The 24,502-nt window shown below is 47.5% G+C and overlaps 1 protein-coding gene across 3 annotated transcripts; it reads right to left on the reverse strand.

The window, feature by feature from the left end:
* Nucleotides 1–398: 398 nt before the first annotated feature.
* Nucleotides 399–19,324, reverse strand: MAFB (MAF bZIP transcription factor B). 3 transcript variants are annotated; one of them, XR_015951143.1, is made up of 3 exons: nt 6,255–9,720; nt 4,010–4,071; nt 399–1,890 (listed from the first exon to the last, which is right to left on the reverse strand). XR_015951143.1 is itself a non-coding variant. In XM_035123601.3 (3 exons), the coding sequence occupies exons 1-2, from the start codon at nt 18,542–18,544 to the stop codon at nt 4,059–4,061; spliced, it is 984 nt and encodes a 327-aa protein (XP_034979492.1). In that variant the 5' UTR covers nt 18,545–18,632; the 3' UTR covers nt 487–1,890; nt 4,010–4,058. The 3 variants fall into 3 exon arrangements, 2 of the variants coding, with proteins under 2 accessions (XP_034979492.1, XP_088530713.1); XM_035123601.3 differs by lacking the exon at nt 6,255–9,720 and adding an exon at nt 17,574–18,632 and having other exon boundaries at nt 487–1,890; XM_088674587.1 differs by lacking the exons at nt 399–1,890; nt 4,010–4,071; nt 6,255–9,720 and adding exons at nt 15,105–17,136; nt 17,574–19,324.
* Nucleotides 19,325–24,502: the final 5,178 nt, after the last annotated feature.

The following is a 24,502-nucleotide window of genomic DNA, read 5'->3' on the forward strand; positions in this document are numbered from 1 at the left end:
GCGCCACGAGGCCTTCACGTGGGGGGGAATGGTTAGCATTCCCCCCAGCCCATTGGTCATCTCCCTGCCGCGGCACGCCCCTAGCACAGCCAATTAGGTTGCTCTGGGGGGCGTGGCTCGCCTATTTGAACAAGAGCGCGGCAGGGACTCTGCCTTGCTTCTTCTGGATTCAACAACTGCGTTTCCTGACGGATCTTGTGAGAGCAAGGAGCAGCTGCTGTAGGGTATCGTACTTGCCAAGCCTTGCAACAAGGCATAAACCTGCATGTCGCATGTAGCATTACCAGTGGAACAAGTACTTGAATGCAAGAGCTAGAATAATTTGACAGCTAATATAAAGCTCTGTAATTTATATTTAGTTATATTGAGAGGGTTATCTTGCCCCTCCTTTCCCTTCTTTGAGCACTTCATATAAATATTTACTCAGATTCGGAGACCTTGTTTAACCCTCCAAGTACCACATTTATCTTTGATTTGATTTGATTTTTTTATTTGCAGCAGAGAACCCTTCTTTGCTTACTGTGCAGACGATTAAACAAAAGAGTGTCACCTATCAGCTGTTGCATACATAAACACCAGACACCGGTAATTATGATGTATTTACAGTAAAGTACAACTGGATACAGATTAAAGAAGAGACAAAAGATGTAGAGTTGCAATGATTTATTATAAACAATGTCTTTAAATTCTATTCCAGAGACAAGATGATAAGTCTGCTATGTTTAAGTGTGATCCAAATTGCTTCATAAATTATGGAACTGGGTGACATTACTACACAGCCTTCTTCGAGTGCAAATTTAACTCTTATTCTGGGTTTAATTTTAGTTAAGACTCACCAGGCTTAGTTTCAGAACCTGTTTTCAATGTCCGGACTTATACCTGCATCATAGACATTCATAAATAATCAAGACAAGAGCACCCTGAAACACGTACAAAGTGTCTTCCATTCACCATTACTATCATTAAGCTTTCTAACAATAGAGTTGATTCCTGTCATACAATCTGGCTTCAAGACAGGCTTCAACTCTGGCTCTTTTCATTTTATAAATGACGCACAATTCTTACCTGTGATTCACCTTTATTGTGAATCAGGTATATTTTGGAGTGGACGGAACGGCACATTGTGTCTTCGTGTTTTGTGCTAATAATAGCATTTATATAGTGCTTAGAGTTCAAAGCACTACACATTCATCAGCTCAGCAATCCTGCCTAACAACCAAGCATTATCCCCATATTACAGAAATGAGGGGAGACACTGAGTCTGAGTGAGAGAAAGTAACTTGCCTAAGGCCTGGTCTGCCCATGTAGCCAAATGAGATGGTGGTGTAATGAGGTGGTAGAATGGAGTCAAATACAAATGGGGGAATCACAGTTATAAACAATGTTCCCTTGTATTCTTTTTTTAAAAAAATGAAAGAAACCTCTGGATATACAAAACTAGCACTCCCAGCAGCAGGCTGGTCTACAATCTTTGTCCCTGATGCACTTTATTGGTGAGGAGAGGGAGGCAAATATTTGATTATTTTGTGTGTGTTTTTAACATGGGACAAATTTACAAAATGTACCCACATCCAGAGTCTGAAATGAACTTGCCCTTGAAAATAACATTGTACTTTGGGGGGGGGGGAGAAACCCCAAAATGGGAGAAGGATCTGAAGTGAGGAAGACACGGCTAATGATTCAGCCATTTTTCATCGTGCTCTTCAAGTAGGTTTGCAATCCATTTAGCTTCTTCTCCTGGTTCTTGGTCACCATGATGCACTAATAGAGTCCTAATAGCCACATGCTGTAAAGAGGAAATTAGTGCAATCCCATGGGCCAAGTTCATCCAAAACACTCTCCCCAACGCAGCAATGGCTTCACTGGATGGCCTCCAGCAAGTTTTCCCATCTGCAAAATAAAAACAATAGTAACCTTTCTCATGGGGGTTGTTGTGTGGACAAGACAATGTATAAAGCAATTTTTAAACTGAGCTCTGAATGATAAAGAAGGAAATAAGACAGCCAGTAGGTTGGAAACAAATGTCCTGAAGGCTTGATTCTGCTTAGCCTGTCCTTGCTTAAACTTGTATCTCCATAATCATTTTTATATATATTTATTATATACTTTATTATATATATATTATAATATAGTCATAGCAACAATGTATAGAAAGCTGATTTCCCAGACCATGTGTGAATCACTTAGGAGTTTCCTAACTCTGAAATTTCTACTTCTAACTGCATATGGCAGAATACAATTTAACTGTTGATGTGCTGTAAAATCCCCAAGCAACATGTCTACCTATATGCATGAGGTTCTGCCTAGGAACACTCCCAGCAAACAAAGCACCTGGGTCATAACTGGACGCAGGCACTCCAAACCACTGATCAGCACCACTGATGTCCAGGTCCAAAACACTCTCCCCTACGCAGGTGCAGCAGATGCCCAGTACAAATGTGTGGTGTTTGTAAATCTGCCATTAAAGAAGTCTTAACTTAGAACTGTCAGACAAAAAGAGCAACAGCAAGAAGTCTTTCGTTACCCCCAGTGCTAAAAGTAGAACAAATTGTTGCAGTATAACACCCTCCACCAAACAGAGTTCTCATGTTCATGGTTCCAGCCAGCCAGCCAGCCATGCCACTCTCTGAGAAACAAAGCTATTGGGAGTTCAAGCAGCTCAATTGCCCCTTCATTTTTCCCACCCCACGTTGTCTTCCATTTTTCTTATCTAGCTGGCATTCTAGCTCTAGCTCTCTTTTAAATCAGAACCAGTGAAGCCGGTGAATGTCCTGTGTGAGTGTCTGCAGGCAGTTGAAGGATGGATGGCGGCTAACGGATTGAGGTTGAATCCTGACAAGACAGAAGTACTGTTCTTGGGGGGCAGGGCACAGGCTGGTATGGAGGACTCTCTGATCCTGAATGGGGTAACTGTGCCCCTGAAGGACCAGGTGTACAGCCTGGGAGTCATTTTGGACTCACAGCTGTCCATGGAGGCACAGGTCAATTCTGTGTCCAGGGCAGCTGTCTATCAGCTCCATCTGGTATGCAGGCTGAGATCCTACCTGCCCACAGTCTTGCCAGAGTGGCGCATGCTCTGGTTATCTCCCACTTGGACTACTGCAATGTGCTCTACGTGGGGCTACCTTTGAAGGTGACTCGGAAACTGCAATTAATCCAGAATGTGGCAGCTAGACTGGTGACTAGGAGTGGCCGCCAAGACCATATAACACTGGTCCTGAAAGATCTTCATTGACTCCCACTATGTTTCCGAGCACAATTCAAAGTGTTGGTGATGACCTTTAAAGCCCTAAACGGCCTTGGTCCTGTATCTCCACCCACTGTGTTTCCTTACCACAGGGTGTTGACAACCAGCCCTTCCAGGTGCCTCTTTAATAATAATAATAATAATTAATAACAATAATAATAATTTATTTATTATATTCTGCCCATCTGCCCCAGCCCATCTGCCCCAGCCACTCTAGGCGGCTTCCAACAAAATATTAAAATACAGTAATCTGTCAAACATTAAAAGCTTCCCTAAACAGGGTTGCCTTCAGATGTCTTCTAAAAGTCTGGTAGTTGTTGTTCTCTTTGACATCTGGTGGGAGGGTGTTGATCAGAAGGCTTGGCTTCTAGACAGACTTCTGCATCAGCATCTCTCACAGTAGACCAGAGCTGAGTATCCTGGCCCTTAGGACTCTCCCCACATCACATGCACAACCATCCTTAGCCACAACACCTCTCACCAGGCCACAGGCCTTGACTATTTTCGCCTGGCAGGAATGTGTCCTTGGACTCTGATAATGCCTTTTGTCTGGAGGACAGAGAGGGGGGTGTGAGTGTATGTAGAAAGTAGCCTACTGTTTTGGAGAACATTGCAGGCCTTCCCCCAATTCATTTTGCTCCACTACATGGGAAACCAGGTTTCCATGCTGACTTCTTCCAAGGATCCCCCTGCAGTCAGAAGGAGCCACTATCAGCTTAAATCTACCAGCAAAACGATTAGATTCTTATATTGATTACCTACCCTCTTGAGGCTGTTGAGAGTGTGTTGTGAGGTTTTCTTGCACAGTGCTTTACAGCATGGTACTAAGAGAGAAATAAAGAGAGCACAGAAAAGCACATGAGTTTTTTTTAAATAAAGATAATTTTTTAAAAGATCAGATTCATTTTTGGACAGCTTGGGTTGGAGCCAGACTTAATTGCTCTTCATGTAGACCCATTTAAATGAATAGGACAAATTAGTTATGACTAAGAAGTCGCGTTGATTTTAGTGGGCCTATTCTAAGCATGAGCAAGTCTAGATCTGGCCACTTGCATTTGTACATTTCTGCAAACATTCATATATGCTGATAAATGGGTCAGAGAGTATATACAATTGTTGATATAGGCTGGGAAACTGGAGATTTCCTAGTAACACTTCAGAAGACCCCTTTCTTTTTTCTCCAACCAATAATAGCAGCTGCTTGTGACATCTCTGAACTCTGCCAAAAGAATATACCATATCTGGCTTACTGACTGCCAGTATTCAGTGGCTTTCCCATGCAAGCAGCCTTACCACAACCGAAACTTCCCCACCACCATACCGTCATCTCAGGAATAATTTCCCCCCAAGTTTGAAATACATTTCTTTTCAGAAAGCACTAAACTTGCTAAAAGGACATGGCTTGCCTACCTTGCGCCCTGGCCCCTCATGCCTCAGGATATCATAAATTTTTGATACCAATAAAACAGAATTTTTGATGAGCTGCTATTTTGCATTAAAGCAACTTTACATGCAAAGATTGCATAATAGGAAGCAAAATTGAATTTTGCCTCAGAACAAGTCCTTATTATTAATTTAAGTGTTCTTATACGTCTTAGCAGCAGCTTATCATTCTATACATTTAATTCCTTTCTCGCCGCTTAGCAGCGGTTTCCTTAGCTAAACAAATCTTTTAAGGGAGCACATGTACAGAGCGTGGAAACATTGCATTTCGCATTGGGAGGGGGGAGCTTGAGAGAAGTAATGAAACTTTAAAAGGGGGGATAAAATACATTCAAAGGGCAGATCCTTCTCGCTAAAAGCTGCTCCTAACTGCTTGAGCAGAGCGATGAGAGAAAGGAGTCTGTGTCAGTACCTTTTGCCTTACATATGAGTCCCTCTTCTGTAATTGCAATACACTTAGTATTCTAATTATGGCCGTGCAAAGCAGAAACATCAGAAAATCATTGTCAAGCATGGGTTTGCTGTATATCCTTGTTCTATCCCTTTAACACTTCTGAATTGCCACTGTGCAGAGGAAAGCATGCAGCATAGAAAAGGGTTCCTCCATTCCAAGAGCACAGCTGTGCAGAAGGTTTGCTCCTGCCTTGGTCCAAGAAGCGTATCATTTATTTAAGGTGCCTTTCTAAACGGCGAGAAAAGCAAGCACAGAAACCTTCCCTCCGCCTTATATAAAACAGCCAGCCAGTGTTGCATTCTAGAAGTCCACCTTACAGAATGTATTGGAATGGAGTGGGGGGGGGGAGAGAGACTAATTCATGGAGGTATATAGTCAAAGAGAAAGCAAAAATTGTGCAGTACAAACCTATGCATGCATGGTCTATGTGGGGGGGGGGACAGGGGGCAACCACACACCCACAACAAGGAGCTCACCCCCCACTTACCCTCCCCTGTCATAATGAACTCCTGTCATTAATATATACACACTGCTTTTTTTCACAGATATGTTAACCTGTGAGACACAATTTGCCCACAATCTTGCCCTTTCTGTCCCCTCCGGGGGGGGGGCATTTCCCCCTGCATGCTTATCTACTCAGTAGTAACTTGCACTGAGTGACACTTACACAGAGATAGCCTAAGGCTACCCTTAACCATAAAGGGGGGAGAGAGGAGCAAATGTAGTAAAAAAATAAATAAAGTTACAGGTAGGTAGCCGTGTTGGTCTGCCATAGTCAAAACAAAATAAAAATTCCTCCCAGTAGCACCTTAGAGACTTCTTCAGATAAGTGTGCATGCACACAAAAGCTCATACCAATGACAAACTTAGTGCTACTGGAAGGATTTTTTTTATTTTGTTTTAAAAAATAAAGGTTAACTTTCTTCTTTCATTTATTGGCGATGGGCTGCAATTCTAAACCCCCTTGTCTGAGTGTGCTCCCTTACTGAATGTAGTCAGACATGGTTTTGAGCAGACATCTATATAGGATTGAACCCTTGATGTATTTAAGGGGGGATGTAAATCCCTCCCTTAAATATACAAAATGGATCTGAACTTTTTAAACCTTACCTGCTGTGTTTGAAACATTTGCAGCTGCTGCTTGCAAGCAGCAGAAACTTTGCAAGCCCCTGGTTCTAAAAGGTGGGAGACAAAATTCCTGAGCTATACAGCTCGGCTGGGATTTGGTCAACTTTTCGCAGTGTCGCAGCTAAGCAGGAAAAAAGCAAGGTCTACGCATAAACTGCGCAGGTAGGGCAGAGTGCCCGTTGTCCTTGCTTTTTTTGGTCTGAAGAGGGTTCTTCCGCCATGGCAAAAAGAACAAGGCGAGAAGCAGGGAAAGGGCGGAGGGGGAGGGCGAGAAAAGAGCTTTCCGGCAGCTTTATCTGTCTGCTCTTGAAACTTGACACCCATCGCCCAGAAGAGCTCGGTGACCTTGCGCTGTCAATCAACCCGCGGAACCAGCTTGCTCGAGCGACTATGCGGGCGTTTCGCCAAGTTAAAATTTTTTTTAAAAAAAAAATGTTTTTTAAAATCACATTAAAACCTAAAACACAGCTGGGAGCGGTTATCTCGCAATCCCCAGTTCTTCCTAATAATGTTGCCAGCCTGGCTCCTTCAAGGCTAACCAGTACTGTGCATGATCTACTGGATTGCAAAAGTTGATCAGACGTGCATGGGGGGGGGAGATGTTTTTATGGTGAGCGCACACACCGAAAATCGGGGGTAAGATCCGACTGAGTCTTGCTCAGAGTAGACCCTTTGAAATCAATGGTTGCAATAGGTCTGCTCTGGGTATGACTAACGTCAAGTCCTTTGATTTCAGTGGATCCACTCTGAGTATGAATCATGTTGGACTAAGTTTATTTGCACACACGCAAACCCATTCCTGCACATCTAAAGCCCGTTTGCTCGGAAGTCCCACTGAATTTAATGCGGTTACTGCCAAGTAAGGCTGTGATCTTGCACACACTTCTCAGGGACAAAGTCCCATTGAGTGCGGCAGTGGGTTGAAAGCATGTGGGTGAAAGCAGTGGGTGAAAGCATGAGACTCTTAATTTCAGGGTCGTAGGTTCGAGCCCCACGTTGGGAGAATAAAAATTCCTGCACTGCATCGTGGTCCCTTCCAATCATTCTATGTGAGATTTCCTTGCGTAGGCTATAAAATAAATATTATGCAGATTGTATGTGTACAAAACGATTGCAGCCATAAAGCAGGTTTTGTGCATATGTTGAAGGCAGTCCCACTGGGTTCAATAGAGGTTACTTCCAAGGAGGAGCGCATAAACTTGCGGCCCGATCCCATTCTGGCTTGCTTGGACTTAAGTCACACTCAGTCCAGTAGAGCTCATTCACAAGTCTCTCTCTATGTGTATATATTTGCTAAGCCCCAATTCCAAAAGTGATCTGACTTTGAGCCAGGCCTGTCTTAAATGATTCCAGTGGGATCCTCTATAGTCCCAGGCGCAGGCATCATCTGCTACGCCCCCCTTCCATCGCGATCCCCCGTTGCGTTTCCTGCTCTTCTTGTTTAATTCTGGGGCAAAACCTTGTTAGTCGTTCCCTTCTCTGCCCTGCAGGGAGAGCAAACCGGGAGCAATGCAAATCTCTCTACAGCAATAGCTCCAGCAAAACTGGAAGATCAAACAAAATAATCTGATTTGCACTGAAGGGGTCTCGGTAGCGGCGGCGGCTGCACCACACCTCGAGAATGCAGGAGGAGCAGAATCAGATGCAGACGCCACATTGGGAGGAGGCTGCAAACCTCCTGTACTTTTTTTCTATGCATGCAGCTCTTACTACAATGACAATATCTTAAAAGAAAAAGAAAAGGTCACAGGCAAATTGGATTAGGGACAAATCAAGCTTTGCTGGTGGGGGGGGGGGATCTCGGACCATGATGCAAATGAATGGAACTACTAAGTGACAACTGTTGGTGTTGGTGGGATTCGAACTCGAGTCAGTGGAAGACACGTGTTCGTTGCAAATCGGTAGTGAAATCTTATCAAGCGCCTTAAGAAGGAGCTGGGGCCTCAGTATGAGTTTGGCTGTATTTCTGCCAGGAACTATATAGGCTACCCCAACCCCACCTCGGGATGGGGGAAGGTTGCACTGACTCCGAGATCGGGTCCTGTAATGCTTCCTGAGCCACATGCATGCTTACTCAAGAGTAACACTCCACTGAGATCTACAGGGCTTAGTTCCTAATGTGGAATAGCTTGGCTATATTTCGTCTCCAAAGGCGACGTGAAAGAGGAGGGGCGCTGATCCAGATTCCTAGTTACGTAGCCCGGTCATAAGTGCTCTTACTCAGAGATAGTACCCGCTGATGTCCTCCTAAAAAAAAGCGCGCATAGGCTTGCAACCCTGGGAAATAAGGATAAACGCTTAAAATGAGTAGGGCTTACTTCTGAGTAAAAGGATTGGGGCTGTAAGACCGCCTTCCTGCGCATCATTACTGGGGAGCTGGCTCCATTGAAAACAGCAGGACATACTTCCTAGTAAACAAACACGTTTGCTAGGCTTGTCTTCCACTGCATAGTCAATGCCTTTGTAGATGCAATAGGCTGATACAACACAAGCCTTTGCATCGCTCATTGCTCCTCACACTTCGGTCCAGAGGAAAAATTGCTTTCTTTGGCCCCAGTTTCTGATATATAAAAGGAGAACACTAATAACCATGATTGCTCTTTACCCTGCGCAAAGAAGGCTTCTATAAAAACAGAAAAATATGGCTTGCTTGTTGGCCATATCAGGGCAGCAGCATTTAATTTCTACACCAAGAAGTTGTGTGTGTGTGTGTGTGTTTCGTAGATTGAAGCCTGCCTGGAAGTTACATATGCTGCTCGGCGAAACTTGATCCTTACTATTAATCCCCAGAAAGGCTTGGCTACGGTTAGTGGCAGAACTCTGTACATGGGCCAAGGCTCGCTCTCGCTCTCGCACTTCATGTGTGTGTTATTGTTAAATTGCAGCGTTGGAGCAGGTCTGACACTGCATATAGGAGTAAGAGCTTGGATGAGGCCTTATCCCTCTTTAATTTATGGGTCCTAAATCATAATTCCGATGCGTCTCCTACAGAATGTTTGGGGCATTCTATTCTGCGTTCTGTGGACAGTGTGGCCTGGTGACGTTGCCTTCCTGGATCTACGGTAGGGGAAGGGCTACAGGGAACGGCCGTGGCTCAGTGGCTTTGCATGCAGATGGTACCAGGTTCAGACACCGGCATCTCCAGGAGGCCCTTGTCTGAAACCCTGGAGAGCTGCTGCTGGTCAGGGTAGAGATCAGTGGTCTGACATCCTATGTTCCTACATCAGTTCTTCAAAATAAAGATTCTGGCAGGACTCGTAGATCTCCTTTCAGAAGTCCCCCTTCAGGTTGCGAGGGGTGAAAGAGAGAAACAAAATTCATAGCAACGTTTCTTGATCTTCTCTTGGGGAAGGTTACTTTAGTGTGCCGCATGAGAATAACCGGGGAGCAAGTGCTCTTGAGATATCACCACTAGGCGTGATCTGAAACAAAGGAGGAGGTGACTGAGCCTTTCTCTTCCCTCCCACCCCCTACCGTATGGCGCCCCTTGCATCTTACTTTCCCTGGCCAACGCTTCCCTGTCTACTCCACTTTCTTCCTCTCTGCACAACACTTCCTATTTTTGTTGTCAATCAATAGCCGAGAGGAAATGAACGCGCGCGTGGGTCAAGCTGTGCAGGGAGCGGGGGGGGCTAAGAAGTCCGCAAGGAGAGATCTGATCTGCCTCGGACCGAGAGTTCATCGAGATCAGCAGCCCGTCTAAGGTGGAAGCAAGCTGCTTGGAAATATTGGCGGGGGGGGGGTTGTGTGTGAGGCTAACAAGCTAATGGAAATCGTCCCCGAGGCTTATGTGCAGATTGCGTATTCCTGCCGTGCGTTCCCGAGCTTGTGCAAAAAGCGCCTTCCCCTCAGTTACCATCTTTAGCTTCCACCACATGCGTGGAGTTTCAGCAGTGGGTGTTGAAAGCTTGAGCTTAATCCGGAACGTATCGTAGTTGTTTGGTTTTAAATAATATAAAAGCAAGCACTGGGCCCAAGGGCAGCCCTTGTGTGGGTGGGTGTGCATACATTTCACTCTCTCTCTCTCTCTCTCTCTCTCACACACACACACACACACACACAGAGAGAGAGAGAGAGAGAGAGAGAGAGAGAGAGAGAAAATTGCCTTCCTCTTTCCGGCTGATGCTTGTGTCAACTGTTCTTCTGAACTGAGAACCTATCGAGACATACGGAAAAATATATATACCGGAACGCCCTTAGAGAAAGAGAGAGAATAAATTGTGGAGTAGGCTAAATGGCTGAGTGAAAAGACGGTGGACAGGACAACCCAGCTAGAGACTCCAGGCCAGGCAACGAGAGAAAAGGCCGAACTTCTGTCCCTATGCAGGAAACCTGTGGGGGATGAGAAGAGGCGGCCTGCAGTTTTGCTCTGCTACTGAATTCATCTGCTTCTCTTCTGTGCAGAGGAAAATCACACACAGGGAAAATCGGGTGGGGTAGGGGAAGAGAGAAACCTCAGATTGGATAACACCTCCCCGCGCTTTCAAGCCACCCTAGTTTTATTCAACTATATATCTTTCCCACCCAAAGCGTGTCTGTATTCCGAGTTGTGAGCCTGTCTATCTGTACACAGTGGCGTCTGCCTATCTTGTGTCAGCTACAGTCTGTCTATTTGAGTCTGTATGTCTCTTCCCATGCCATAGCTGCCCCACTAGAAATCTTAGGCTGCCATTTGGCATACATACATTCCACGCAAACCTCACCATTCCTACTCAGAGAAGCAAGCCCGGTTGAATTCAGTGGCCTTACTTAATAGCGCGTCAGCTCCATTAGATAAGGTAGGGCTTACTTCTGAGTTAAACATGCTCAGGTTGGGGGCTGCATCTTATCTATTGCATCCGGTCCCTGTGATCAGACATCCATTCTGCTAGTGCGCCCTCTTCCCCACCACCACCCCATCTCTCTGCAATGACTTCTGGTGCACTTTCTATCCAGTAACACAAACACACACAAGCATTTCACATTTGCTGCGTTGGGTTTCTTTCCTTCTTTCCTGCTAAAGCTACCAGGTCGTCTCCATAAAATGCGAATGTTTAAATTCCTTTTTAAGGGTCATTTCCCCAATTTCCACAAGTGTTCATGGTGTGTTTGTATGTGATTTTATAGCAACAAAGCTTGTGAAATTTGTAGAGCAGCTTGGGGGGGGGATCCTCCTCCGTCCTTTTCAGCATGAAGTTTCACTTCCCTTCTGATCTCAAAACAACCTTGTTGGGGCGTCTGTTTTGATACAACCCCCTAGACTGAGAATGTGCGCATCGCTTCAATTCTATGCATGCTTACTCCGAAGTAAGCCTTATTTCTGAGCAATAGTGCATAGGGTTGCAGTCGGGGGGGGGGGTGCGCGCATGTTTAGCCTCCTCTGCATAAACAGAGGGAGGGAGGGAGGGAGGGAGGGAGGGAGGGAGGGAGGGGGAGAGGAAGAGAGAGTCGCTGTTTTGCGTACATCAACGTGTCCTGATAGCCTTGGAACACGCAGGGTTGCAGCCTAAGAAACTCGCCCTCTGTCCCATTTGCAGAGGTCGGAGTTATACTGTAACTGCATCTCTGCAAGATGTGCCTGCTTCCTCCAGGCTCCGTTTGTCAGCAAGTAGACAACTTGCGCCCACTGCCATAGGCCCAGAACTGAGTGCCCCTCAAAAGAAAAAGAAAAAAGGGACACCACCAAAAAACAAAGCGATTTTAGCAGGGCTGTGCCTTAGTGCAACACACTTTGCATGCGAGAGATCCCAGGTGATCCCAGGATCACTAAACCTGATCTAGAAGATGGACCAGTGATCTAGCTTGGCATATAATGCGGCTGTCCATGTTCCTAGCCCTCCTACAATTAGGCAATTCAAACGCTCTGACTTTAACGTCCTTACGCCAGCCTTCCTCCTTAGATGGTATAATAATGTCTATGACTTCGCGCTACGTTAGGAGGTCTCCTTGCTCGTTCTTCCAAGCGGGACCCTTGACGCCTTCTGCTCTAAAGTTCTACCCCCTCGGCACCGCCACCACTCATTTTTTAATCCCACAAGCTAACTAGAGGAGGTTGATACTTTGATTTTCTCAATTTTTAAAAATCCGCTAAATTAACATTTATTAAGAGCGCCGAGTGCTGCTGCCAGGGCACTTCCTACAGCAGCGGACCTCTGCCCTTGAACCTTCCCACTGACACAGTTATTTGATGGGAATCCGGGCGCCTCAAAAGGAACCTCCTTGTACTTCTCTGAGGCCTGTTTTCCTGGAGGGGGAAAATTGTTGCTCAATTAGCTGCAGTGATTTATTCCGTGCATGCATGAGAGAACATTAATATGCGATGGCAGTTCCCACGAACAATATTCCGCTCAGGCCTTCCGACAGGCCGAGCGTGCCTCCCTTGGCAAGTGGGGAGGGGGAGAAAAATGAAGCCCTCGCTAGTCCCCTCCTCCATAAGACCGTGCTGCTCTTGCGGGCTGGCAGCGGCTCTTCTCCGCCTTCTCTAGCAGCCAGTGCGGGGTTGGGATTTCTCTTACGAATACTGACAACCCTCGCTGCCTGGTGGGGATGATCGCCCCTCAGGCAAAGCTTCCATTTGTCTTCCGCTTGCAAGTGCGGTCGGTGTGGGAGTCTCCTCCTCACAGATTTAACTGATCCCCGACCCCCTTCTGTCACGCACGCCTTATTATAATGATTATAATGATCCCTCACCCCATCTCTGCCTTTCTAACAAGAGGACAGTTTCGGGAAGAATAACAGAAATACGGTAGGTCTTTCCCACTTTGAGTTCTGAAAAGGAGTGGAAAGTTGTTTAAAAACCAAACCACACACACACACACACTTCCCTACCTGCGCAACTTGCCCGTCATTTGAGAGCAGAAGGCCTAGATCCGAAAGCTTTTGCCATCCAGATCCTACGTACATTCTCTTGGAAGTGTATATCAGGTTTCCTGGCTCTCTGTCTCACGCTGGTCAAGGGAGCTGACTCCCTAGTCAGCCTGCTGAGGCTTGCAAGCCCGACGGCGCGTACCAGGAAGCCAGGCCCAGTTCAACTCAGCGAGGCTTCGTTTCCGAGTTTTAGACTGGTTTTTCTTTCTTTCTTTTTATCGTGTTCCCCAGAAACCCACAGAGCTTACCTCCGCGTAAATGGCCGCCCCTTTCTTCCTACACTTTCCATGGAAGTAAGATGGAAGGTTCGGCTCACCTCGAGCGTACCTAAATCGGTTCAAATTAAATTCTGTATGGTTGGGTTTTTGTTTTGGAAAAAGTTTACACTTGCGCTGATTCTGAGCGTTGGGCGACTCAGCTGTTTGTATCAGGAAGGAGGGAGAGGACATCGACCGCCGCCGCCGGCTTTTTCTTTTAGTCACCTCCACCATCAGCCTAAACTTAGTGAATTAACAGAAGAGGAGTGAAAGCATGAATCAGCTGCGGTGGCGAGTGGCGGAGGCGAAGATCACCTCCTGGGAACCGAGGGACGGGTCTGTGGGAGGCAGGTGAAGCTGGCTAGATCAGGAAATGCACAGCTCTGACTTTGGCTTGTGGGGAAATGAGGATGCAGCGAAGGACGGTCCAAGGGGTAGCCCCCCGGGACTCTCTGGGTCAGCGTTGCTCTGATAGGCGCTTTCTGTTTTACGAATGCATTCGCAGTTGGTTTTGCCTGGGAGGGAGGGGGCGTGCGGGTTGTTGAATACTAATAAATAACAACAAAGAGGCCCCCCATTCCTCCCCGGGGAACTCGAATGGCGCTCTGTGTATACACACAGATACACAAGGCCCACTTTTTGTTAAGCTCTTGGGCCTGTGTTTCAGCACGATCGCCGCAGGTCACTTTCCTCCACCTGAGAGAGACCCCCCCCCCAAAGCCTGATGTGATGAAGTTTGCGAGCCTTTCCTACGCCACCCCTCGGAGCTGCCTTGCGGTGTGGAAGCGCACTCTCTCTGTGTGTGGGGGGGGGCAGTAAGACAGGCCGAAGGATTTCAGTCCAATTGAAAAAGCAACTATTTTCAACCGCATGGAGAGTTTGGGGCTCTTTGGAAACAACACAGGTAAACAGATCTTTGCAGAGAGCGAAAAGTTCCCGATCCCTGGGTGTTTTGAGACCAGGGGGATGTACTGCTGAGCTCAGGCCAAAGTTCCATAGAGGCCTGTCCATTTTACAGAAGGACGTGGTCTTGGCATCTCTTCCCCCCCCCCCCAATGCTGTGGCCCCTTCATTTAAGGACACTGAAAGGTTGGACACTAAAGCAAGCCACAAAACCTCCATGTTCTATCCTGAGCCTGAACAGTTTCCCCATGGAAGCTCTCATTAAAATCAAAGATATTCGCTTCCAAGTTACATGCTTTTAGAAGAAGAAATGAGAGCTCCAGTTCCAGACAAACTAGAATATTATGAAGACTAAAACACATCTTGGTGCAACGATATTGCTGAAATCATCATTTGGCCTCAACTTGATCTATCATATACAGGTTAAGGCACAGTGATATATATGCTGCCTCTGAAAGCAAGTGTCTGGGACTAAGTGTCTTAGGGCATTTATGTGGAAGATATCCCCTTTTAACACATTAAAACGTACTTCCGAGAAAATACACATTCTCTCAGACAGCAGGTATTATTGTTAGGGGGTTTTTTTAATAAAAAAATAAGAATTTTGATAATGGATCGGGCTGGAAGTACAGAGTTCTAGCAGTTCCCTGATTTGGTGAATCTGGACCCAAATAATAATAACAGTCACAAATATATTGTTCCACGGATTCAACCCCCAAGTAGTGAGAGAAGTACCCCCTCCAAAGAAAATGCCATTTCAATGATATTAGTAAGCAAAAATATGAAACAATTTAATAAACAAACAAAAACCAGAAACCAGTCTGAATAAAACTACAATAAGACCAAGAGGTGTTTTTTAATATTTTTCATATCATAAGCAGGATTTTAAATTGATCCCTTCAGAACGTTTACATGAAATAAAAACAATATTTTTTTCTCTCTCTGCTGCTGCAATGTTGCGACTTCAACACAGTTGAATCCGTAAAAACCCAAAAAGCTCAGAGGTGTATTTTTTTCCCTGATGCATGACTATTAATATCCACAATATTTAAAACGGCAAGCACCATGCTCTTCATTTTTCACGATTCTTGGTATTACTGTTAATTTATAAACTAATACAAACTTAAAATGCATCCGGCCAGCAGTGCCAGCAAACCCTAAAAGAAAACTAAAAAATAAAGGTTTTCATTTTGGTATTTTTGTCAGTGCAACATAAAATCCTTTTACTGACCTGCAGGAGGAAAAAAACACCAGAAGAAGAAGAAAAAGTAATAAACACACCCATAAGACTCCAGATTATTAACTACAGTATTAGCATTTGCGAAGAAATTTGGCTAAACTCTCACTGGCTGCATGAAGAAGCAGATTAAACATTGCAAAAAAGAATATACTTGAAAAAGCGAAGTGTCTGCCTCCAAAACAATATTTAAAAATAAAATAAAAGAGAGGTGTGGTTTTTTAATGCATTCAGAATCTATTCCTACTCTTACACTGATTAACTTAACTCCAATCAGAGCGCGAGCACGTGAGTTGCGCAGGACGCAGCCACTGAAACTGACTCGCATCTCTCAGCGTTAAGAAGTGAAGCGGCCAATTGTTGCTAGGGGTTTGTGAGGGCGGGGAGAAGTAATCGCCAAGTTGTAAAATCTCTTACTTTTCCTGAGTGTCTGATAAATTCAGGTAGCCCAAACGGAAGATTACTGGGGACTGCAGTAGAGACCCAGCACGGGATCCAAGCGTTGTCACACATTAATAATATTCTGCCTGGGCTACTTGTTTTCCTTTTCGCTTTCTGAAGGACACACCACTACACATACTTGGAAGTAAAGTCCAATTTAATTCAGGGGGAACTTGGCCCTTTCTAACCGCATAGATCGGGAGGTCAACTCCGCTGATTTGGGAAGAATTAACTTCTAGAGTAAGATCATTGGGGTGGAGGTTAGGCTTGTCATTTTCTCTGCCCCAACAAAAACCAAAATGAAAACTAAAAACTTTTTAAAAAAAGTTACAGCTTTTCAAAGTGCACCAAATATACAAAGTTGCTTTCTGAATGCAAAATGCCCAGAATTTCTCTCTTTTCCCTCCTGTGTGTGTGTAAATTTATTATTTCCCTAAAGAACGACCAAAACCATCAAAAGCCAGCCTGCTGAAATGTTATTGTGATTTGCCCCCTGCGCCGGTTGATATGGCTGATATATATTTACAAGCTAACAGGGGGCCCAATCCACCAAGAGCAGCCCTGTTCTTTCCAAAGGGACATGCCCAGGACAATTCCTGATGGAATGAGCCCTGATTTATTTATTTTTAAAAGAAATATAGAGAAACAGTTGCATGAGCAGTTAAAAAAGAGGGCTTTATATATATATATATACTTGTGACATTTCCTCACTCATTGAAAAGGGAAAAAAACCGAACAGGAACAGAAAAAGAAGCTATGATTGATGATCAACAACATGCGAAAAGTTTAAACAAGAAAAATGGTACAAAATAGAAGTTACCATACATGTCCAGCATGCAGGATTAATATTTTTAATGCAGATTTTTTTCCGTATTTTTATCCCCTATATAATCAAGCAGGCAATAAAACCGAGGAGTTTTTATTTTCTTTCCTCTCCCTCCCTCTCTCTCTCTCATGGCAACGTCCCATCTGAACTCTGTCACTTTCTCATAGGCAGGCAATATATGAGGAGGCTGCATATATTGTCCTCTCCTCTTTTTCCAGGTAAATTGGGTCTTTTCCTCCCTTCTCTCTTGTTTTCTTCCTTCCGTTTATAAAACAACCACCACTCCAAAGCAGGTAATTCTAGATGGCTTGTCCAGTGCCCATCGTTTTGCTTTGAAAAGTCCAGGTTAAAGTTCTACAAGCAAGCAACCGATTCGTATAAAACATTTTGCGTGTGTGTTTGTTTAAAACAGTCCTTTTCTCTCCCCACCCCACCCCCTTCCGCCCCATCTCTCTCTCTCTCTCCCCTTCTACACATCTCTGTCTCTGGCCAATTAAGATGAAAAAGTTGCGACCCTTCCCCTCCCGCTTGGATCTTCGCAGCTCATCTAGAGGAAGACAAGGATCTGCAAAGATTAGCAGAGTCACGGATTAAACAGGCCAACGCGTCACCCCCTTCCCAGGCCCCTCGGTTGCTCTTCTGACTCTCAGCTCAAGAGGGTAAGGATGGATGGAGATGTCAGAGGATGGGAGAGGGGGAACGACAACTGGGGAGCGGGTGGGGGTGGGTGGGGGGAGAAACATATCTCGGTTGGCTGGTGGGTTTTTTTGTTTTTGTTTTAAAGGACTCACATGAAGAACTCGGGAGAAGACGGGTTGTCACTGGTGGATCCGGCCTCTCGGAAGCCATTGCTGGCCAGTTTCTCGCACTTGAGCTTGTAGGCGTCTCTTTCTCTGGCCAGCCGGTTGACCTCTTGCTTGAGCTGTTCCACCTGTTGGATGAGCTGGGTCTTCTCGTTCTCCAGGTGATGCTTCTGCTGGACCCGCTTGTACCTGCAAGACTGGGCATAGCCTCTGTTCTTCAAGGTCCTCCTCTTCTGCTTGAGGCGGATCACCTCGTCCTTGGTGAAGCCCCTCAGGTGCCGGTTGAGCTCCCGCACGGACATGGACACCAGCTGGTCGTCGGAGAACCGGTCTTCCACGCTGCTGGAGGACGAGGAGGACGAAGACGAGGACGATGGGTGAGGCTGGTGAGTGTTCTGGAGCTGCTGGGAGGAGCTGGAGGCGTTGGAAGGGGTGGGCGACGCCTGGTGATGGTGAGGGTGGTGGTGGTGGTGATGGTGAGGGTGCCCGTTGCCCGACAGGTCTTCGTGGGGGACCCCGGTGTACTGGTGATGATGATGCTGGTGGTGATGGTGGTGGTGGTGAGCGGCAGCGGCCCGGAAGCTCTCGAAGCCCTGGAGCTGCTGGGGCACCTGGTGGGACCCGATGAGGGCTTCCACCGCGTCCTCCGGGGTGAGGTTGAGCGTCTCGGGGTTCATCTGCTGGTAGCTGTTGGCCATCCAGTAGAGGTCCTCCAGGTGCGTCTTCTGCTCGGTGGGGCTGAAGCTGGGCGACGAGGGCACCGAGCTGCAGGGGGTGCTGATCGGGGTGGACGATACCGAGCCGGCGGGCTGCAGGCGCGTGCAGTGGCGGCCCGAGCGGTCGGCTCGGCCCAGGGGCTCCTTCTTCACGTCGAATTTCATCAGATCGAAGTCATTGACGTACTCCATGGCCAGGGGGCTGGTGGGCAGCTCGGGGCCGATGCTCAGCTCGCCAGCCATTGCGCTGGGCTCCGCGGGGGGAAGAGCCTCCTCTCCCGCCGGAGAGAGGAGAGGGGACCACGGCGACGGCGACGAGGAGGAGGACGGATCTCACCGCCTCGTCGGCTCACTCCACGCTCCAACCCTCCGTGCTGCCAGCCAGCCCGGAAGAAACTTTCTCCGCCGCTTCGCCGCAGCCAAGCCAAGTCCGGGAAACAGCCAGAGCCGGAGAGACACACACTCTCTCTCTCCCTCAGGGGGCTGAGGGTCTTCGTTCTCCTTCGCCTTAACGGTGCCGGCAATGCAATGCAATGCAAGTAGAGAGAGAGCTGTCAGTTTCTCCTGTTTGCCAGAAACCCGCTGGCAAAAAAGGAGCAGGTTTTTTTAAAAAGGAAAAATGCAGCGGGGAGGGAAATCCTTCGAAGCTGTTCGTACGTGCGCGCGCTCCTTCCTCTCCCAGAGAGAGACGGCGATCTGCAAGGATAAGATTCAGTCTCTGGTTTGTAAGTCCGGCTTCCCTTCGCGACCTGGAGCAACTTTTCGCTCGCTTTGCTGCTCAGCAGAGAAGGGCGGCTGGTTGCAGTTGCTGCTTTTTGTGTGCAGAGTTGTGATCGCGCTGGGAAATGGGAGAGAGGCCGGGAAGGAGAGAGAGCAGGAGGAGGAGGAGGAGGAGGAGGGGAAAGGAGAAAAAAAGAGCAGCACCCTCTCTCTCTCTCTTTCTCTCTCACACACGCGCAGCCCACTCCTCGGCAAGCTGCGCTCGGCTCGCGGCCGCTGCCTCCAGCGCCGATTGAACAGCTGTGATTCGGCGCGCCTTAGCTCTTCGCTACTTATACCGCTCGCTTGGCTGACACTCAGGCGCTAGGGGCGGGGCCGGCGGGGCGCGTCGACCAACCCCGGCCCGGGCGCGGAGTTCCTGGGGTAGCCGGGGGGCGGGGCCCGCGCTCCCAAGCCCGGCTGACAGCTCGCAGCCAGTCAGCTGACTCGCAGCTGGAGAAGCAGCTAGCGCAGCCGAGCTCCCGGCCGGGCTTGGGGGGGCCTTTCATGTTTTCATCTCTCCACCAGGTTCTTCTTCCCGCGCCTCTCTATGGCTTTGCGAGTCACCCTCCCCCGGCCCTAGATCCACACACCTTTATTAATTATCCTTAATTAATAAATCCCCCACCAGCCCGTCACACGCACCGTCCCATTATAGGAAAGGGAACAAAAAAAGAATTGCTTCGCGGGGGAGGGGGAATAAGAGAAAGTGCCAATAAAGGGCTGTAACTTTCCCCCTGTTTTTATGGTGCCTAGGAAAGAGATGGGGTTTATTGCACAAGGAAGAGATGGCAAAGCCCGGGTGAGGTGTGTGCGCGTGCATGCATGCATATTGCAGGATGGGAAGGAAGGGGGTTGCAGACATGTTTTGCACGGCCTCGACTAGCTGCCTTTATTATATGGAGCGGGGGAGCGAGATCCCAAGTTAGAGATCATTTTTAAAAAAGAGCATCCTTGCAGTGGTGGATGAGTTCTACAGGACGGGGGGGGGCAGGGAGGAACTAGAACTCTCCATTTCACTCCTGGAATAGGCCTGTGATTTCCCTTTCTCCGCGAGTGACTGCATGCAAGAACACATTTTGCAAGATTTCTTCTTTCTTTTTTTGGACCACTGTTTTTGTTTGAACATTTTGTAACGATTAAGGGAGATTAAGGTGCTCGCTCGCTCTTCTTTCTCTTTTCAGCAGCTCTGCCCCAAACAGGCATAAAGCGCGACCCCAAGTGGTCATATGGAGTATAGCATCCATCTGTAAAGGAGAGGGGGAAATGATCAGAGCAGGAGGCGAATTTGACGAAAGCATCTACCGGTATGGATGAGGAACAGAAACGGCAGGGGCAACCGAAGTGAAATCTGTATCGGGAGGACCTCGGCGTTTTAAATCCAAGTGATCCTTTTCCACCAAAGACTGTTGGGTTATTTCTTCACCCACTTGCCGTCTTCTCACAGAAAGGGTATTTCACACACACCCTCTGACTGATCAAATGTTCTATGACCTCTGATATTTTTCATTCAGAGGAGGATATATGCTAGTTACTGATGCACACAGGTTTTACCCTCTCCTCGCCCCGCCCCCATTTCTTTTAAAAATGCGATCAAAACTTTGAATAGGATAGTAGCTCAGTGCAGTTTCCTTTTTAGTTTATCCTAGCCCAGAAATCTCCAGCTGTCATGGAAGTACGATGCGATGCCCAGGCACTACAAGAACACGAGGGTGACCGTCGCTGGCTTTATATTACCGGTACCTCCGCCTTCCACGCAGGCCTCTTCCCAAAGGAATTTCAGGGCATGCCAACGGATCTCATTGCCTTGAATTTGCTCGCTTGGAACTGGGGTTCTTCAACTGCAATCAGCTGGACTGGAACTCGAGGGTGGTGGGATTTGAGGGGAGAGCCTGTTGCAAGAACCTCCTGAGGCTGGGAGATGAGGGCACGGGGGAAGAAAGCCCCCTGGAAAGCTAGGACAGAGGCTTCCGTGGGGCCAGGTGACCACCAGCCTCTGCGAGAAGGATATTGTATCCACCTAAATAAACTCTATCTGTTTCTCCGGGAAGGAAGAGAGGTGTGTTCGTGTGTCAGAGAGAGAGAGAGAGAGAGAGAGAGAGAGAGAGAGAGAGAGAGAGAGAGAGAGAGAGAGAGAGAGAGAGAGAGAGAGAGAGAGAGAGAGAGAGAGAGATGCAGGCGGACGAGGATGCAGGCGTAAAGTTAGAAGCTTTCTGCGTGCTATGGTAGCCCAAATCAAACAGCAGCAGCTGAATTGTGGTGGGGTTTTTTGTTGTTTGTTTTGCAAAATTTAGGGATTCTCCTCTCCTTGCTATTTGAAGTGTGTGGAGAGAAAATTAGACGAACGAGGGCATCTGCAGAACATGCAATTCTCCATAAAACATACACACCCAGGCAAAATCAATACTGCTTTGCATCTTTCCACGTGCCTGGCCCAAGAACCCTCGGTAAACATCCTCTGCCTCGTTACTCGTAACTGGTAAAACAAAATTCATCCGGACTTAGTCGCCCAAGCAATTAGAGGGTTGCAGTTTTGAACCGCGGCTCCCCTTCCTTGTTTTTGAAGTTCTCTGAGATTTGCTTTCCTGTTCCGTTCAATCGTATCCAGGAAGAGAGAGGGAGAGAGAAATCTCTCCGCGCCGCCCCTCCCCCCCCCGCAATCAACAAGGACGTGCACATTAACCAGAAGAGAGCGCAAGCACCGAGGGAAATCGCTCATGCTGCTTTCTGATGAATGGACTGCTCTCGGTTTAAAAGCACCGGGAGGTCCTGAGTTCGGATTCCGCTGGGGCCGGGCGGTTGACCTGGGTCGCTCAATCCCCGGGTCTACTCAAATCACAGAAGAAGGGTGGGAGAAGCGGGTTGGGGCTGCCCCCCTGCCCAAATTCATTTCGTGAAAGTAGAACGCAATAGAATCAATGCGGGCTGTTACATTATAACCACAATCCAGCACGAAGGCGCGCTTCAGGCTGCAACTGTAATTGACAAAGCCCCATTCAATTCAATGGGCTTCTGAGCAGACGTGTAATAGCAGACGTGTAAATTAATTCATATCGAATGCCTTTGAGTTCGGCGCAACCAGGATAGTTTTTCCCGCCGTCCTCCGATTTTAAGCATACCTACCTGGAAGTAAAAGCCGCAGAAACGAGGAGGACTTGTTTGTAAAACGGTGTCTTTAGAATTGGGGCCTTAAGATAAACCAGAAGCAAGCTTGCTATAGCAGCCTGGCATCGTTCTACTAAGCAAGTTTATTTCAAAGTGAGTCCGGTCGCCCTTATTTCAGTGGAGTTGAAGTATAAACAGGAGCGCACCCGCGCTTACTGGAGAGTAAATCACCCTCTGAACATTTTGACGTTGTTTAATTTTGTGGCTTAAAAGGGGGGGGGGAGCAAAATTTCTGCCGGATCTTTCTTCACTGTTTGGCTTCCACAGCGCGATCCCCAACTGCGCTTACTCAAAAGTAAGTCTCACTGAGACTCTGGGGACTGCTTTCCTTCCTAACCTATCGTGTTTATCTCTCTGTTTAGGTTTGCCACGTCAGCCGGGGCCGCTGGATTGGGGCCGCTGAGCTGCGGCCTACACCAGTTACACCAGTATTTTGGTTGGTGTGTGTGTGTGTTTGCACACCCACACCCACACACCCTTTCTTTGGAATACAAAGAGCCAGGTGTCTACTCCAGTGTAAGCAGTTGGCGGCCTGCCGCCATCCGAAGGTGGGGAAAGCAGAAAGAGGAGATCAAACCAAGGCACAACTGCTCCGTGAAGCAGCTCCTCATCCCGAAGAAGAAGCCATCTGATCCCTTCTCCTTACCTGAAGGAAGCTGCTGCCCCCTCCCCACGCGGCCCTTCCGCATAGGACCCCTGCTGCAGCCCTTGCAGATTGCTGAGTTATTTTATCCACACTTTCTATGGAGATGATTATGATTATGATGGAGAGAGTGAGAGTGGTTCTCTCTCTCTCTCCCTCCCTCTCTCTCTCCCCTGCATCCGGTTTAAGCATTTATAATTCAACGCACCTCGCTGCACGTTTCTGGAGAAGGAAGGGCGGGTTGCAATCCCCACCGAAGTCCCTTTCGTTGGCGAGGCATCGCGGATGCTCTGCCGTTTTCGCTCACGCGGCACTTTATATGGAATGCGCATTATGTGGAATACAGTGCAAGGCGCGCGCTCCCTCCATTATTCCCTTGCTTAGGGGGGCAGAAGAGTCTGCAACCTCAGAAACAGGGTTGTTGTTTTTTTGGATGTGGGGTAATCTCCCCCAGCAAGGATCCTGTTGACCCAAGGGTCCATGGGAGGAGAGCCTCTTCCCCCCCCCCGGACACCCCTTTCCGCGCATCCAACCTCTTTCCCCACCCTGTGCAAGCTAATATTAGAGCGCGATCCTTGCATTAACTTGCTCTTCTTTAACAATAGAGTCTGTTACTTAATCCTTTTGCGAGGTGGAGACTCTGAAAGGCTGCGGGAAAAAGGCTGAGCGGATGTTTCCCTAGGAGAAAATTTTGCTGCTTTGCTTAATCTTTGATTCCTGCCCCCAATCCACCCACCCACCGCGAGCAATCACTTTCTTCCCTGTTTTTTCTTTCTACCCCGGAACGAACGCGCCTCCGTGGGCATTTCTCTGAGCCCTTTTCGGTCCTCATAAACTATCCAGGCAGCTATAAAGGAGTCTTTCCCACACCACCACCCCCGCCCCGCTTCCCCCCCTTTAATAGCCATTTTTATCTCTCCCCATTAACAGTTTAAGAGACATCCTACAAAACGTGCTATCATGTGGGACAAAATCAAAGCAAAAAGCGCGGGTTTGTTAAAAAGCGGAGCTCAGGCGCTCCGTCGATTTTTTTCGTATTTAAAGGCTGGTTTAGTTTAGTGGGCGAGTTTATTTATTTATTTAAGGTCGCTAAAGTTTTCATCAGTAGCAGGATACGTGATGAGCAGGAAGGACTATTCTCTGGTCAGAAATAGAGACGGACAGGGAATGCAGAGTCGCCATAAACCAGTTAAGCAGAAGTACCTGAATTTAAGGGAACCCCAGAATCCCAAATACGGTACGTCGTGCACAATCCAGCCGGTCAAAATTAAGCACAATGGGAGAGTTAGGCGCGAGTTTAAGATCCATCGCAATGCAATCGCTTCAAAGCGATCCGCTTGTGCTCACTCTGGCGAATCCAGAGCTATTTACAATGACGGAGAGAGAGAGAGAGGAAGAGGGAGAGTTTGGCCGCAGAATTTAATGTGGTGGGGATCGCACCCTGATTGTGAACGTGGACTCTGGGGATTTCTACACACGTCACACTTGAGATTTACTTCCAAGTGGAATAAGTTTAGGATCTGGGCTTTATTCGAACTTATTTCCAAGGAAGTTAAGCATGGTTAAACGCATCCTATAATCAAATGAACACATAGAGGATTTAAGACACCTAGTCCTCTCCCTCTTCCCCGCTG

The sequence above is a fragment of the Zootoca vivipara genome, chromosome 7, assembly GCF_965207765.1.
Source record: "Zootoca vivipara chromosome 7, rZooViv2.hap1.1, whole genome shotgun sequence".
Classification (NCBI taxonomy): Eukaryota; Metazoa; Chordata; class Lepidosauria; order Squamata; family Lacertidae; genus Zootoca; species Zootoca vivipara.

Excerpts from the sequence above, each read along its gene's own strand:
- MAFB (XM_088674587.1), bottom strand. The coding sequence starts at position 18,544 with ATGGCTGGCGAGCTGAGCATCGGCCCCGAGCTGCCCACCAGCCCCCTG. Across the intron at positions 17,137-17,573 it reads TCTTCTCCCGAGTTCTTCAT|AACTTTAACCTGGACTTTTC; the intron begins GTGAGTCCTTTA and ends GCTTGCTTGTAG.